The following is a 14,307-nucleotide window of genomic DNA, read 5'->3' on the forward strand; positions in this document are numbered from 1 at the left end:
AAGTTGGGAAGTGATACAAAAATAGGGGGGAAACCCCAGATAGCTGCAAATGAAGGCTCATGGCACCATAACTGAACAGATACCAGTTCTTAGTTGAGCTAGAAACCCAAAAAAGCAAAGAGAAAACTGCTGGGCAAAAAAAAAAAAAAATGAAGTATGTATAGCTGCATTATATGAGGAGGTTCAGGAGACTAGTTCTTGGACCTCTTAATCCATGAATGCAACTCTCACCCTCTCTAAAGGGATATAACAAATAGCAGCCTATTTATATTTGGATATTGGGTGTCTTCCCCTTTCACACTCCTCATTGTGCACCTCAGAATCCCCTGAAATTTGTGCTTTGTAATCCAAGCACAAAGCCTTCTGGGATGAACCCTACAGTGTCCTCTCTTGCCATCATTCCTAGTAAATATGTATCTGGTCCTGAATGTCATCCTCCTGCATATGTGACTCAGACCCAGGTCTTCAGCATGAAAGCACACAGTGCTGCTAAAGCACAGTGCTGACCCTCTTCTGTTGCTTTTAATTTTTAATATTGCTCCACATTCACCACATTCTTCTCCTTAATGGAGTCTTAGCAGTGACCAAGACATCTATTAATGCTATTGTGATGGTTATTTTTCAGACAGTGTCTGATTTTCTGGATCAACTATAGTAGGGATGACAACTCTGGTCCTCAGGAACCACAAGCAGTTTTAGTTTTCAGGATATCCACAATGAATATGCATGAGAGAGATTTGCATGATCTGCCTCCATTTATGTAATTCTATCTCATGCATATTTATGCATCTATGGTGTATGCTAGCAAGTGCTGTATGCTGATCTTGTGATGCATGAGATCAGCATAGAGGAAGTGCTAGCCCCACAATTTTTGAATAGTACAGGGCCAGCACATGAGGAAGAGCAGCAGAACAGGCTCCCCCTTCTGCTCCCAATGGGAAGCCTGCATGGGTTTTGTGTCCGTGTGTATGGGTATGCGAATGGGAGCCTGCCTGGGGTGGGGTGTGTGCATGTACGAATGGGAGCCTGCCTGGGGTGGGGTGTGTGCATGTACGAATGGGAGCCTGCCTGGGGTGGGGTGTGTACATGTACGAATGGGAGCCTGCTTGGGGTGGGGTGTGTGCATGTACGAATGGGAGCCTGCTTGGGGTGGGGTGTGTGCATGTACGAATGGGAGCCTGCTTGGGGTGGGGTGTGTGTGCATGTGTGAATGGGAGCCTGCCTGGTGGTGTGTTTGTGCGAGAGAGAGCATGTGAGAGTGGGAGTGTATGTGTGTATGGGAGTGGGAGCCTGCATGTGAATTATAGCATATAAGAGCTTGTGTGTTTTGTGTGGGAATGTGAACATGTATGTGAGAGCATGTAAGAGGCTCTGTACGACTATGGGAGCCTGTATGTTATAAAATTGGGTGTAGATTTGTGTAAGCCGGGTTGCGTGCACAAATCTACGCCCGCGCGTAGGTTTAAAAATCTGGCCCTGTGTGTACAGGTTAGGGCCCTCTCATACAAATCCTGAGCTAATGATGGCAGAGAGATGTGCTGGCTTATCTCGTGTTTTCTTTGCGCTGGAAACTTAATTCCTAGTCAGAGGTGAATAAAGTTTCCAGGGCAAATGTTACTGTACAAACAGAAAGCAGGACTTGTAGTTGGGATATTATGCACACAAAACGTGCTTTGTGCTCATGAAGCATGTTTTCTGCACTAAAATTACTTTCTGCGCGGAAAACGTTTTGTGTGCATAAATCATGTTTTATGCACACTATCCATGGTTTATGTGTACAAATCATACGTTTATGAGAATTAAGTACTGTGGCAGTGTGCCCCTGGTTTTCCCCTTTGAATCTGTGCAGGACCCAGGCATTGAGCCCGATCCACCTTAAATCCCATAGAGGGCAGGGAGAACTCTGTTGGGACACATTGAGTGTGAGCCCAGCTGGGATCAGGGGACCCTACCTCTCCAGGAGGTAGGAGCTCCTGACCTTCTCTCTCAAAAAAAAAAAAAAAAAAGTGTGTTGTGAGTATTGTGCTGTACACTGTCCTGAGAGAAAGCAATCTACCAAGCTGCGTGTAAGCTGAAACTGCAAGAATACTGCAAAGGTAGGCAGTGATTGTTAGCATTAGTTTCTGTTAATAAAAGTGAAAGTTGCATGAGAACAGGCTGGAGTCAGTGTGGTTCCTGCTCCAGCACACACAATTTGCTCAGTCATCCTCACAAGCACTTTCTGTATGCACATTTTTGGGTTTTTGTGCATTTTTTTTTTAAACTCTTGATGCATTAGCATATCATTAGCTTACTGCACCAGGAGTTAATTTTTTTTTTATCGTATGCATTAAACTATGTGCTTACATCAGCCCCTTGATTTGCAGAAAGCTACCCAAACATTCCACTTCAAACACTTGAAAAGAGACTTGGCTGAAAATCTTTTCAGTCCGCTCCCAGAAATGTTTTAGATACTCCTTGGTGCAGAAAGCCACAAGAAACCAATCTAGACCTTGCCAGAGGGGCATTTATCTGAAACACAGTCCCCTCCCATCCCAAGAAAAAGTTCCATTGTTGCAGATATTTTGTGATAATTAAAATATTGCATCCAATGTCTTCGGGGTGGGGGTTGTCACTTTTTTCATCTGCTTTTTTTCTGTCACACTCTTCTCCTTCCTACAGAAAATAGCATCACACTCACATTTCTCTGTATCTGTTCTCTTCTCAATCTTGTTTCTCTGAATTCTCTCTCCTCTCTTTCTAATGCACTTTTGTCTCCTTCTCTTACTCTCTTCCCCACTGCATCCATGTTTTCTCTTTCTTCCACCCCCCACCATGAACTTTAGGTGTAACATTTCAGACTGGGTGACCTGCATGGAGCGGCAGTTACTGCCCTTAACATAAGGCTTGGGGTGACCAGCAATAAAGATGGGGTGATCAGCCTATGCAATAGAAGTCACAAATTCATGGCTGGGTGGTGGTACAGAGCAATTATTTATAAGACGCTTCTGCTTTTGCAGATCAATTATCCTTCATTCTTTTGACGCAACTACATCATCGCTCTCTCTGCTTCGATGGAGGGGGAAAAAGGGAACTGGATTCAGACAGCTAATGCTGGGCCCCGAGTTTTATGGTCCCAGGGTACTGATACACACACACATTAGGGGGAAAAAAACAGGACTGCTGCTACTGCCAAGTGCAAAAGCAAAGCACAGTCAAGCTTCTGAATGATCAAGAAGGCTGCTCACCCCATAAAAATATTGCTAGCAGTAATTTTTGTTATGGGTTTGACAGTTGCTTAGATTTGATGGTTAAATATTACTACCCTTAACATAAAGCTTAGGGGTAACCTGCACGGAGCAGCAGTTACCAAAAGAAACTTACTGGGCAGACTGGATGGACCATTTGGTCGTCTTCTGACGACATTACTATGTACAAACCCCTGACCTCTCTGTCTCCTCCCCTTGCAGGCTGGCTCTCTTTTCCCAGTAGTCTCTGCTGCTCTTTCTTGTCTAGTGGCTGCAGCCTCCTATTTTTTTTTTTTTTTTTAATTTAAGATTATGCCACTCTTCACTCTATAGATAAGGGCATCAGCTGCTTTATATGCTCGTTATCTCTTTTCCTGTCTAGTCTGTCCCATGGAGCTCCCCCTCCCCCGCCTTTAACTATATGGTCACTTTCACAGGTTTATGAACTGGATGGAACAATCCACAACAAGTCCTGGTCTATGGCAGTTTATAGAGATGTTGCCAATCAGTTTGTGGAAGAGCATCCCGATTTCCTAGGAGCAAAGATCATCTTTACAGCACACAGGTACCATGCTTACAATAGGAAGGAAAGGTGAAGTATGTTCGCATATGGATCGTGAGCAGTGAAACTTTTGTAGAAGTAAGGGTGAACATTAGTTGGAGTTAGGGGAGTGTGCATATGTGAACAGAGGGGAATGGCAGTAAATAGCCTGGGGGATTTTTTTCAGAACCAGCCCACAGGGTTATCCGTGTGACCTCCTTGTGCGCTTTCCCTGTAGCATGTGCTTCAGTAGCCCCCAAAATCATGACAAGTTGACCCTGAAGAGGTACATCATGTGATCTGGAATCTGGCAGAATTGAGTCAAAAAAATCTCCAACAAAAATTTCAGATTTTAAACTGAGCTGCAGACCCCTTCTATCTATTCATTGGTTGGGCCTCCTTACAAGTTTGGTTACTTTTTCATAGTTATATCCTGGATTCCTGGTCTGCTGTTAATGTCTCTTGTCAAAAAATCAATAAGTAATGAGACAACCATACTTCCAGACAGTGTCACACACACAGTCTCTCTCGGACACAAAGACAACACACACACACAGTCTCTCTCGGACACAAAGACAACACACACACACACAATCTCTTTAACGCAGACAACGCACATGCGCGCAGTCTCTCGCTGATGCAGACAACACATGCGCACATGAGCACAGTTTCTCTGGGACGCAAAGACAAGACATATCCTTATGCACTCTCTCACTCTCAGTATGTGGCTATGTCTTTGGTCTGACAGCAAGAGAGTGTGTGTATCTGTGGCAAAGAGAGAGACACATGCACACAGACTCTCTGATATAAAATGTATGTGTGGGGGTAGGAAGAGCCACTGACTCAAAGCAGCACAGCTCCGGATGGAATCCTGCTTTTCCTTGAGCCAGAGCTGGTTCAAGAGTATTAGTATTACAGCCTTGCACCCCCCAGTCCATGCCCCCCCCCACATAATTACAAATTATGCATTTATGATGATAGATTTTACATGACTAGGACATTCAAAGTACAATCTTCTAAGGTAAAAATATCACTAACTATAAAATGTATATTATATTTACATCCTCTACTATGTTCCCAACTAGGAAACCCCCCCAAAAAGGCCTATTGTAACGCATATTGGATTTGGGCTTGAGGGTCAGAAAGCCATGGGTAAACTGAATTACAATAACAATATAGTAAATGTCCCTGTGATGGAGTGCACAGACAACTCCCTCATTCTACCGTAAGGAGCCCAGTTCAGGCTTTTATCCTAACCTTTTCAGGAACTTTTAGGTGCATGCTTTTTGAAAATACAAAAGCACACGCATAAATGTAAGCCCCTCCCCGGGAAGACCTGCACCCAGGCCAGGCGAACTCGCGCGTGCACAGGACCTATGTGTGTGAGATTAGTTGCCTATCAGGCAGTTTTATAACTGGTCATTTCTGCAAGTACAGCTGCTTCTGATGAACCATTAGTTTGGATTATTAGATTTCAAGGTGAAAACTGAGACTGGGGGGAATTGTTAATACTGGGAACTAGCTGTTGGAATTGGCTTCATTTGCATTTTATCCTAACTCTGTTGTTCTGCCCTTCTGTTTTCTTAAAGTTGCTTAAATTGGTTTTTTTTTCTCTGTGCTTTTGTTTGTGTGTATTTTCTGTTGGATTGCACACTGCTTTGAGCCCTTTAGTGACAGGCCCTTTATAAATGTAAATAATGACTAAATAAATACATGAAAGCTTGTGTGTTCCGCAGCACGAGTGTTTTTACCTGCATATACAGGGGGCGTTCCCGGGGTGTGTTTAGTTCGGGAGAGGAAACGCACACACGTAGATTTGCATTTTTAACTGTTACACATGTTATTTTCAAGGGAGAAATGTACTTGGGATGCGGATTTGTGGAAAAAGCAGGGACAGATTTCTGCATGTACTTTTCACCCTCAGGGCAGTTTTATTTCCCCCTTGAGAACTGGCGAAAGTCTACAGGTAAAAAGTACGCATGGACTTAGTATCAGTGTGGACAGTTTAAATATTGCCCTCTGCAAATTCCTTATTCTATCCATGCGCCATTTGCTCTGTTACCCCAGCCGCCACAGCTGACTTTCTGCCACCACATCTTTACCCTCTGCTCGGAGGGAAAGTTTCACAAAAAAAAAAAAAAAAAGTTTTATATAAACCTCTAAGGATAATTTTAAAACGTGTGTGCACTCACACCTATATGGGTGCAAACAAAACTGCTCTGGTTTTTATAATCAGCATGTATACGGATTATAAAATACGGGTAAATGTACCCAGGAACATGTGCATGCATGTAAAAAAAAAAAAACCCACATGAATATATTTTTGCACTCATCCAGATAAGTACCAATGTATCTGGCTAAGTAACTGTAAAACTGCTACTTATCCGGACAAATCAGGTTTCTAAAATAGTATATACTCGTATGTATGCTATTCTACTTGTGTAACTGCTAATTTTTACCTACGTAACTTTTTTGAAAATTCACATTTAAGGGAGCAGACAGAAAACATTATAGCAGTGGAACAAAGGTAATCTTGATCCCATGGAGCTGGATGGAACAGGCCTGACTGCTGTGTTTTTCATCAGCAATGGTGTGGCGCCACCTGCTGTTACACTTGTGTGTGTGTGTCTCTCTCTCGCTTCTATTTTGTCAGGCACCAGGATCTGGACATGATTAAACAAGCCATTCAGGCAGCCCTGGATCTCAAGGAGGCGTTTCCTGAGACACTTGCAGGCTTTGACTTGGTAAAACATTTTGAAAAATTATAACAGACCTTTATATATTTTGACCTTGCAGTTAATTTTGGAGTTCTGGAAGTCCAGGAAGCTGAGATTGTTAAGAAAACACTGGAGACATTCGTGGCAGAGCCATAACTATACATTTTAGGATCCAGGGAAGCATATTTGTGACCTCACCCTAATCCCTGCTCCTCTCTCCCTCCAGCCCCCTCTTCCATATTAATCCTCTTTCCTCTTTCCTCCCCCCACAACCTGGATGGTATTTATTTTATTTATTTATTTATTTGTAATATTTATATACCATTGTTCTGAATCAATCACAGTGGTTTACAATGTATAAATAAATAACATAGCAAAAAACAATTACATAAAATTCAAATACACAAGCAGCTAGTAAAAATAATAAAATTTTAAAATACCAGTACATATTTAAAATACAACCATAAAAATATAATTAAAATAAACTAAGTAAAACATTTAAAAATAAAGAAGAGGAGAAAGGCAGCACTGTTCCTGGCTTTTCATCTTTTTTACCAGCCCACAGTAATTATTGCACCCCCAGGAGGTTTTATGCCCTGAGCGACTGCATCCTGTGCCAACCCCTAGTTATCACCGTACCCCTTAGTCTGGCTTTGCACCAGCTGGTTGAACTGCAGAAGCTGATTTCAAAGGCTGAATAATTGGGGGTGTAGCAAAGGGTATGAATTAAAGCAGTATTTACTAAGGTTTACCCAAAAAGTCAAGATTAGAAAAGTGTGTATTTTCCTGCTTATTAGCTAGTTGTTTTAATTCATTTAAACAATAACATACATTTCTGAAAGCCAGAGCTTGAAATAAGTCTTCTTCTAGGGGAAAGGCTAAACAGGTTAGGGCTCTTCAGCTTGGAGAAGAGATGGCTGAGGGGAGATGTAAAATAATGAGTGGAGTAGAATGGGTAAAAGCGAATTGGTTGTTTACACGTTCAAAAAAAGTACAAAGACTGGAGGACATCCAATGAAGTTACTAGGTGATTCATTTAAGACAAATAGGAGAATATACTGTTATACTCCAATGCATAATTAAACTCCTGAAATTTTTTGCCAGAGGATTTAGTGAAAGCTATTAGTGTAGCTGGGTTTAAAAAAGGTTTGGACAAGTTCCTGGAAGAAAAGTCCATAAACCATTATTAAGGTGGAGTTGGGGTATTCCACTACTTATCCCTGGGATAAACAGCATAGAATCTATCAACCTTAGGAATCCTGCCAGGTACTTGTGACCTGGATTGACCACTGTTGGAAACAGGATGCTGGGCTTGATGGACCCTCAGTCTGACCCAGTGTGATGCAGTGCCCTAGTGTTCCCCTATTTACCTGTGCAGGACCAGGCTAGATTATTTTAAGGAGAGTTTATGCTCTAAGAGCGGGATCCTGCAGGGCAGGTAAGGCTCAGAGGGCATAACCAGAGACCGAGGAATAGGAGCTGGGATCCAGGTGGGGATAACCAGACTAGGCCCGGGTCTCTAGGAGGAAGGCAGCTCCTGTAACACAACGCTGTCCAAACACTGAGCTGAGATGAAGCTGAACTATAAGTAAAGAGTACACTGTTCTGAAGGGAAGACAGTCTACTGTTGTGTGATTGTGAAGCTGTAACAAAGATAAGTGTTTTAAGATAGGCTAGAATCAGACTAGTTTGTCTCCAGTCCTGTGGGAAACACCGCTCATTCCCACATATGGTGTCATGCATGGGTTTTTACTTCTAAAGCTTTGCACAGAAAACCCCCCCAGCCTCCAAGAAAGTGTCTGTTTGAAGTACAGAAAGAGTTGTGAAGATGACCTGTAGTACAGAACACAGGGGGCCAGTGACTCTAAAACAAAGTACAGAATGCAGTGGTGCACAGAGCACATTAGCTTGTGAAAGGGTGTGACTCAGGCTGCTCTGAAGAAAAAAAAAATCCCAAAGTTTAAAAGTTTCAGGTAGAGAGGAAACTGTGAGTGGACCAGGTTGCAGGGACAGCCAGGAAGTGGAAGGTTTGTACCAGCTAATGGGAGAAGCCCGGCTGGAGGTAAATAGGGATTAAAAGTGATTTAGTCAGGGAAAACAGTTACTTCAACACCGGTTGTGAGTAACACCAGAACCACCAATGGGAAGAGGAGGAGGAGAATTTTTATTCGAGGATCCGAACCTGAACTTGGTCTCTGTCATCTCCTGATAATCAGGTTTTAGAAGATCAAATTCAGGAATCCAGTACCGTATTGGACTCTAAGGTGAAAGGGATGGAAGAAGGGCAAGGGGGAGCAGTAGCTGGTATACCTGTAATAGTACCTATTAAGTTTACATTGGAAGAAATTGGTGGTTCACGAAGGTTTGAATAATAATAAAACATTACAAATAAGAATGGAAAAGTTAGAAGGTTGAGTAAATAACTTAGGCTCTAAAACTAGTGAGATGGAAAAAGTTCAATTAAACCTAATTAAATCAGAAAAAATGCATTTAAACAAATTGGAGCAATTAGAAAATCAAATTAGGAGAGTTAACCTAAGAATTCTAAATTTCCCTAGGACTCATTTATTGTCTCCTAGAGAATTATTTAGAAGTTATCTAGTAAAAGTTTTGAAATATACAGATACAACATTACCTGTAATATCTAGGATATATTCTATTTATTATTCAAAGAGCTGCAAGAGGTGATTTACCGGAACAGCAGCAGGAAGATCAAAAAGATGATACAAATTTATCAGAACTTCTTGAGGAATCATCTGATATGGAAATAAAAACTCGAGCCACATTAATTGTTCAATTTGCAGATGTTTCCCAGCGAGATCTTCTTCTCAGATCATATTTCAAATATCAGAATTCTCATTTTCATGGTTTTCCAATTAGAATTTTTCCTGATGTTTCTCTTAATACACAATTAAGAAGAAAAGAGTTTTTGACAATGAGAGAGAGAAGGTCATACAAAGAGGAGCCAAATTCATATTAGAATTTCCCTGTAAGTGTGTTATTTTATATCAGAACACGAGATATGTGTTTGATTATCCAGAACAACTGCGGACGTACCTAGACTCCTAATTTCATCCTTTACCTGAGTTATTGGGAGGAATTGAAAATATTATGGTTCAGACACAATATTAGCTAAAAGTATCTAGTTATATACTGCTCTCTTTCTTACTAGCCAGCTTCTGTAATTACTAATGTTGTTAATTTCTTGGTTTCACAGAATGTAAATGAAATTAATCTTGGAAGTTATATATCTAATTATTATTGAATATACAAACTATGTAATATCTTTTTGAAAATGAAAAGTTTAATTAAAAAAAAGTGATTTAGTCAATGCTAGTTATGCAGGTTTTCGTTTTTTTTTACTTTTTTTTTTTGCCTTGAAAAAAGAAAAGAGGAAGGAACACTAGTGCATCAGATTTGTGCTGAACAGGAAACAGGATGTGGCCCTGGAAAAGCTGCTAGAATGGGTTGTGGTGAATGGAAAGAGGGAGGGGCTCTCCTCTACAAAGCAAGCTACCCTGCAGGGGAAGGAGTGCAGCCATGTATGTCTGGCTGGTAGGAGTGCCCAGCTTTCCAAAACCAGAGGGAAGAGAGTTCCTGAGGCTGAGGCACAGGTGCTCAAGAGAGAAGCCGAGGCTCGGAAGCCAGAAAGCCCGCTCCCAGGGTCTCTGGCTGGGTAGGGAGATGGATGGTGCAGACGGTGGCAGAGATAAAGGTGATTGCAGCAGAGATTGACCAGGTGCTCAGTGAGCTCTGGCAATGCGCCCTAGGAGGAGAGGCTGCGGTGAGCCCAGAAGGGGGCAGCATTGAGTAGCTAGAGGATGGCGCTACAGGTAGTCCGGATGAAGACCCTGAAGGATGCCCAAACACTATCGGGAGTCCAGAGACTGCTCCCGTGAGAAGCCCAGAGAAGGGAGAGTGAGGAACCCTGAGAGAGGAGTGTTAGAAATCCCTGGAGAGGGCAACACAGACAGCCCAGGAGGCAGTATTGAGAAGTTGGAAGTGATTGCTACAGAAGGTCCTGAGGAAGACCCAAATACTTACCGGGAGTCCAGAGCCAACGCTCGAGAGAGAGGGTATGGAAAGGCAAGCGAGAAATTTCATGAAGAACCCATGGAGAAACCCCAGTGAAGTGAGGCTGCAGAGAAGCCAGCAACAGCGTACAGAGGTGGAAACTGCAGAGAACACAGAGGGAGGCGCTGCAGAGTTTACAGATGAGGAAACTTCAGAGAGTCAAGGGGGAGGTGCTGCAGACTGTATAGAGGAGGAAGAGTCCACAGAGAGCCCAGAGGATGGCTCTATGGAGACTCCAGCAACTGAGGATATAGAGGAGCTAAGGAGGAGCACTACATCAAAGATACCAGGAAGTGGGTACAGCTGGTTATAGAGGAAACGTCACTTGTGGTTCCCTAGTTAGTCCATAAAGCTCCATAGGGGTGGAATTTGAGCCCAGAGGCTGCAAAAGACTTGTTAAAGGAATTGGGATGTGAACTGCATGAATGGCACACTAGGTGGTGGTCATGATGCTCTTGAGGATAATCCTAAGAGATGGGGGTGAACATGTCACTAGGTCCCCGTTCCCAAGCGTAGCTGGTGGAAAACCAGAGGAAGGGGAATGGGATGTCTTGGATTCTCCTGGATGGGATGCTTAGCCTGCAGGTCCAAGCTGAAGTGAGGGATGTGTGAGATAGTGCCCCCTAATGTTCCCCTATTTATCTGTGCAGGACCAGGATAGATGCCTGGTCCATCTTAAATTCCTTAAAGAGAGTGTGCTCTATGAGTGGGATCTTGCGTGGCAGGTGGGGCTCAGAGGGCATAACCTGAGACTGGGGATCCAGGTGGGGGATAACCAGACCTCCAGGAGAAAGGCAGCTCCTGTAACGTAACACTGTCCAAACAATGAACTGAGAGGAAGCTGAACAGTAAGTAAAGAGAGTACACTTCTGAAGGGAAGTGATTGTGAAGCTGTAATAAAGATACGTGTGTTTAAGAGAGGCTGGAATTAGACTAGTTTGGCTCCAGGCCTCTGGGAATCACTGCTTGTTTTCACACCCAGTATGGCAAATATTATGTTCTTATGTACTCACACAAGTTTATTTGCAAGTGGAGCAGGGAGTCTCACAGCCGGCTGCTGCTTAATCTGTTCTAACAAACATTCAGATGCAGCCAGTGCTGAAAGTTAGGAGTGTCTCAAGGAGAGTAAACATTCAGCGGTTGTGCACTTCGTAGCTGTACTTAAACATCCTTCACTGATCATATTTCTGCAAGGAGAATCCCGTATAGATGCTCACTGCTAAGACAAGCCACATTCAGAGTCTCTCTACACCTGCTTTATAAGCAAGGGACCAGTTGAAACAGCAACTCAGTGCTATAACTTCCAGTTATCTATGATGCCCTTCATGCATGCCTTAAAGAGGTGCTTTAGCTAATTTGCAATTAGGGCTCCCGGTTGCCTGCGATTGTGCAGGCACAGTATAGGCTGTAAAATTGGGCCCTTGCTGAAAAATTGGCCTGTCGTGACTAAATTGTTGCAGGAGACTGGGGACCCTTTAAAAAAAAAAAACCAAAACAAACATTTGTAGAAATGTACTTTGCAGATCCCCTCTCTCCCACTCACCCCAGAAGAGTAACATTGCTGGCAGTGGACAGCACAATCAACCCTCTCCCTACGATCTCTGCTTCTCTCCCTCCTGGTTCCACCAGTATCCCCCCTCTCTCAGCGACTCCTTTGACCGCAAACAAGAGGAGGGCAGTCTTGAAGCTTCTCCCAAGCGACTTCCTTCCTCCCCTGCCAGGATCTAAATGGCTGCTTTGAACAGCTGCGAGGCTGTAAAAACATAGAATTGGGCATCATACTTTTAGATATTAAATATGTTTTTAAATATTAAATGTTTTTTTAGAAATCATCAGTGTTTGATGAATGTGTCTTCTATGATTTTTTGGGGGGATAGACAGCACCAAAAAAAAAAAAAAATTCAATAAATACCTACATTTATAAATTAAAAGAATTCCATTCTGCATTGACTGAAGGTAATCTCTGAAAAGACTGGCTGAGCTGAAGGGAGGATGCTTTCACGAAAGAGAAAAAAAAAAATCAAATTGTTGTCACCTTAGAAACAGTGACATGAATTCCTCCATTATCAGACGGTTTGTGAAGTAACACACAACCCATATAGCATTCTTGCCATACCAAAACAGCACTAACTCCCAGAACTAAAACAGCAACAACCCTATATGCAAACGAAACACTGCAACTATTCCACTGGGCCCTAAAACACCAATATACTTCCTACTCGGGAAAACAACAATCTGGACTGCCACAAATCCCTACATAGAACCTACACACTAGAAGCAGATTACTTCACCTCAGTCACAAACACAGAACACAAGACTCTCACCAAATACAGAATAGGTAATCAGAAATTTATAAATAGAAATATGCAGAGAAAAAGTGAATTCTTTGCTGTACATTCTAATTTCATCCCTCCTTACCTGTTCTGTGAAAGGAGGAGAGGGGAAGGAATAAGAGGGGATGGTTTAGAGAGCAGAGTATCCATTCTTTGCTTTGTAATGTCTGCTCCAGGTTTACTCTCTCCCCTCCTCTGCTTTCCCTGAATGACAGGAAATGGAGAGCTGACTTAGGGAGAAAAATGGCTCTCTTTTCCATGCCTTGTGCTTGTTCAACTCCTGGCTCACCTGCCTCCCCCCCCCCCTCCTGCCACCCTCCATGCTGCCCAGGGGGTGAGGTGCTGGAAGAGGAATCAGAAGGCTGTACAGATTCTGCACCGGCCAACTAGAGTCAAGGGGCAGAGCCCTGTGCGCTCATGCAGTGGGGCCTCCAGCTAGCCAGGACCCAGGGCAGCTGCCAGTTTTGACCATAGGTAAAAGCGGCCCTGGAAGCAGGGCGGGGAACTGTTGTCTTTAGTTGCACTAACCCTTATTTTAGTGCAGTCATCTTAGTCGTCCCTCACTCTGCAGCAGCCCCAGCCCCAGCCAACCAGGAAGTGAAAGACCCAGGTCCTTCTGCACTGAGTCACCTGTCACTTTCAGTGTTCTTCTTTATATTAGCAAATCTCTTTACTTTAAAACAAGAGACCTGATTCGTAGTGTTAAATACAGATGAAAATGATGCCAGTTTGTTTATTTATTCATTGTCTGTTGTCTAAGTTTTCTGCATATTATCATACATTTTCTGTAAGAAACTGGCCTGCATATATATGTAAGCAAAATAATCGTCTAGGTACTCCAAAAACATGATGAAGCACTCAGCAGTTTATTTTAGAAACTAAAGACCTGATTCCTCAAGATCTTTTCCCATCGATACAGGACTGGGAAAAAAAGAAAAAGCCTCAGTGACTTGAGCCCAAAATATTTTTGTGAATCTAGTCAGGGCTGGTGAAATCACTAGGCGAAGTAAGTGGCTGCCTAGAGTACTACGGCAGTGGCATGTCCTTTTTTTTCCTATAGCGCAGGTCTGGAAGAGGAAAAGAAAGGTATGCCATCGCTTTCACCGTCGACAGAAGGATTAGCAGCGGTCTGGGAGAGAAGCAGGCTGCAGCGTCAGCCCCAAGAAGCAGTGCGGCCTGTGCCACGGGAGGAAGCTGGAGGCCAGAGTAGGGCCAGTCCCCCACCCCTATGGCCTGAAGGAGCAGGCGGCTAGAGTAGTGTTGGCCCCTGCCCCCCCCACCTCCTGAAGTCGCAGAGCAGTCCAAAAGAGCAGTCGGACCTTGCCCCCAATAGCCTGAAGGAACAACACGGCAAAGGAACAAGAGAGCCAGAGTAGGGTTCCCCTGACCTAGCCCAAAGAAGGAGTTGTCCTATA

The 14,307-nt window shown here is 43.3% G+C and overlaps 1 protein-coding gene across 11 annotated transcripts in view; it reads left to right on the forward strand.

The window, feature by feature from the left end:
- Positions 1-14,307, forward strand: part of ADA2 (adenosine deaminase 2) — a 113,623-nt gene that overhangs the window by 70,570 nt on the left and 28,746 nt on the right. For all 11 annotated transcript variants that reach the window (XM_029599862.1, XM_029599854.1, XM_029599851.1 and 8 more), the window contains 2 exons: positions 3,665-3,792; positions 6,422-6,512. In XM_029599862.1, coding sequence (XP_029455722.1) covers positions 3,665-3,792; positions 6,422-6,512 — 219 coding nt within the window. The remainder of the gene's footprint in view (positions 1-3,664; positions 3,793-6,421; positions 6,513-14,307) is intronic.

This window comes from Rhinatrema bivittatum, chromosome 4 (genome assembly GCF_901001135.1).
Source record: "Rhinatrema bivittatum chromosome 4, aRhiBiv1.1, whole genome shotgun sequence".
Taxonomy (NCBI): Eukaryota; Metazoa; Chordata; class Amphibia; order Gymnophiona; family Rhinatrematidae; genus Rhinatrema; species Rhinatrema bivittatum.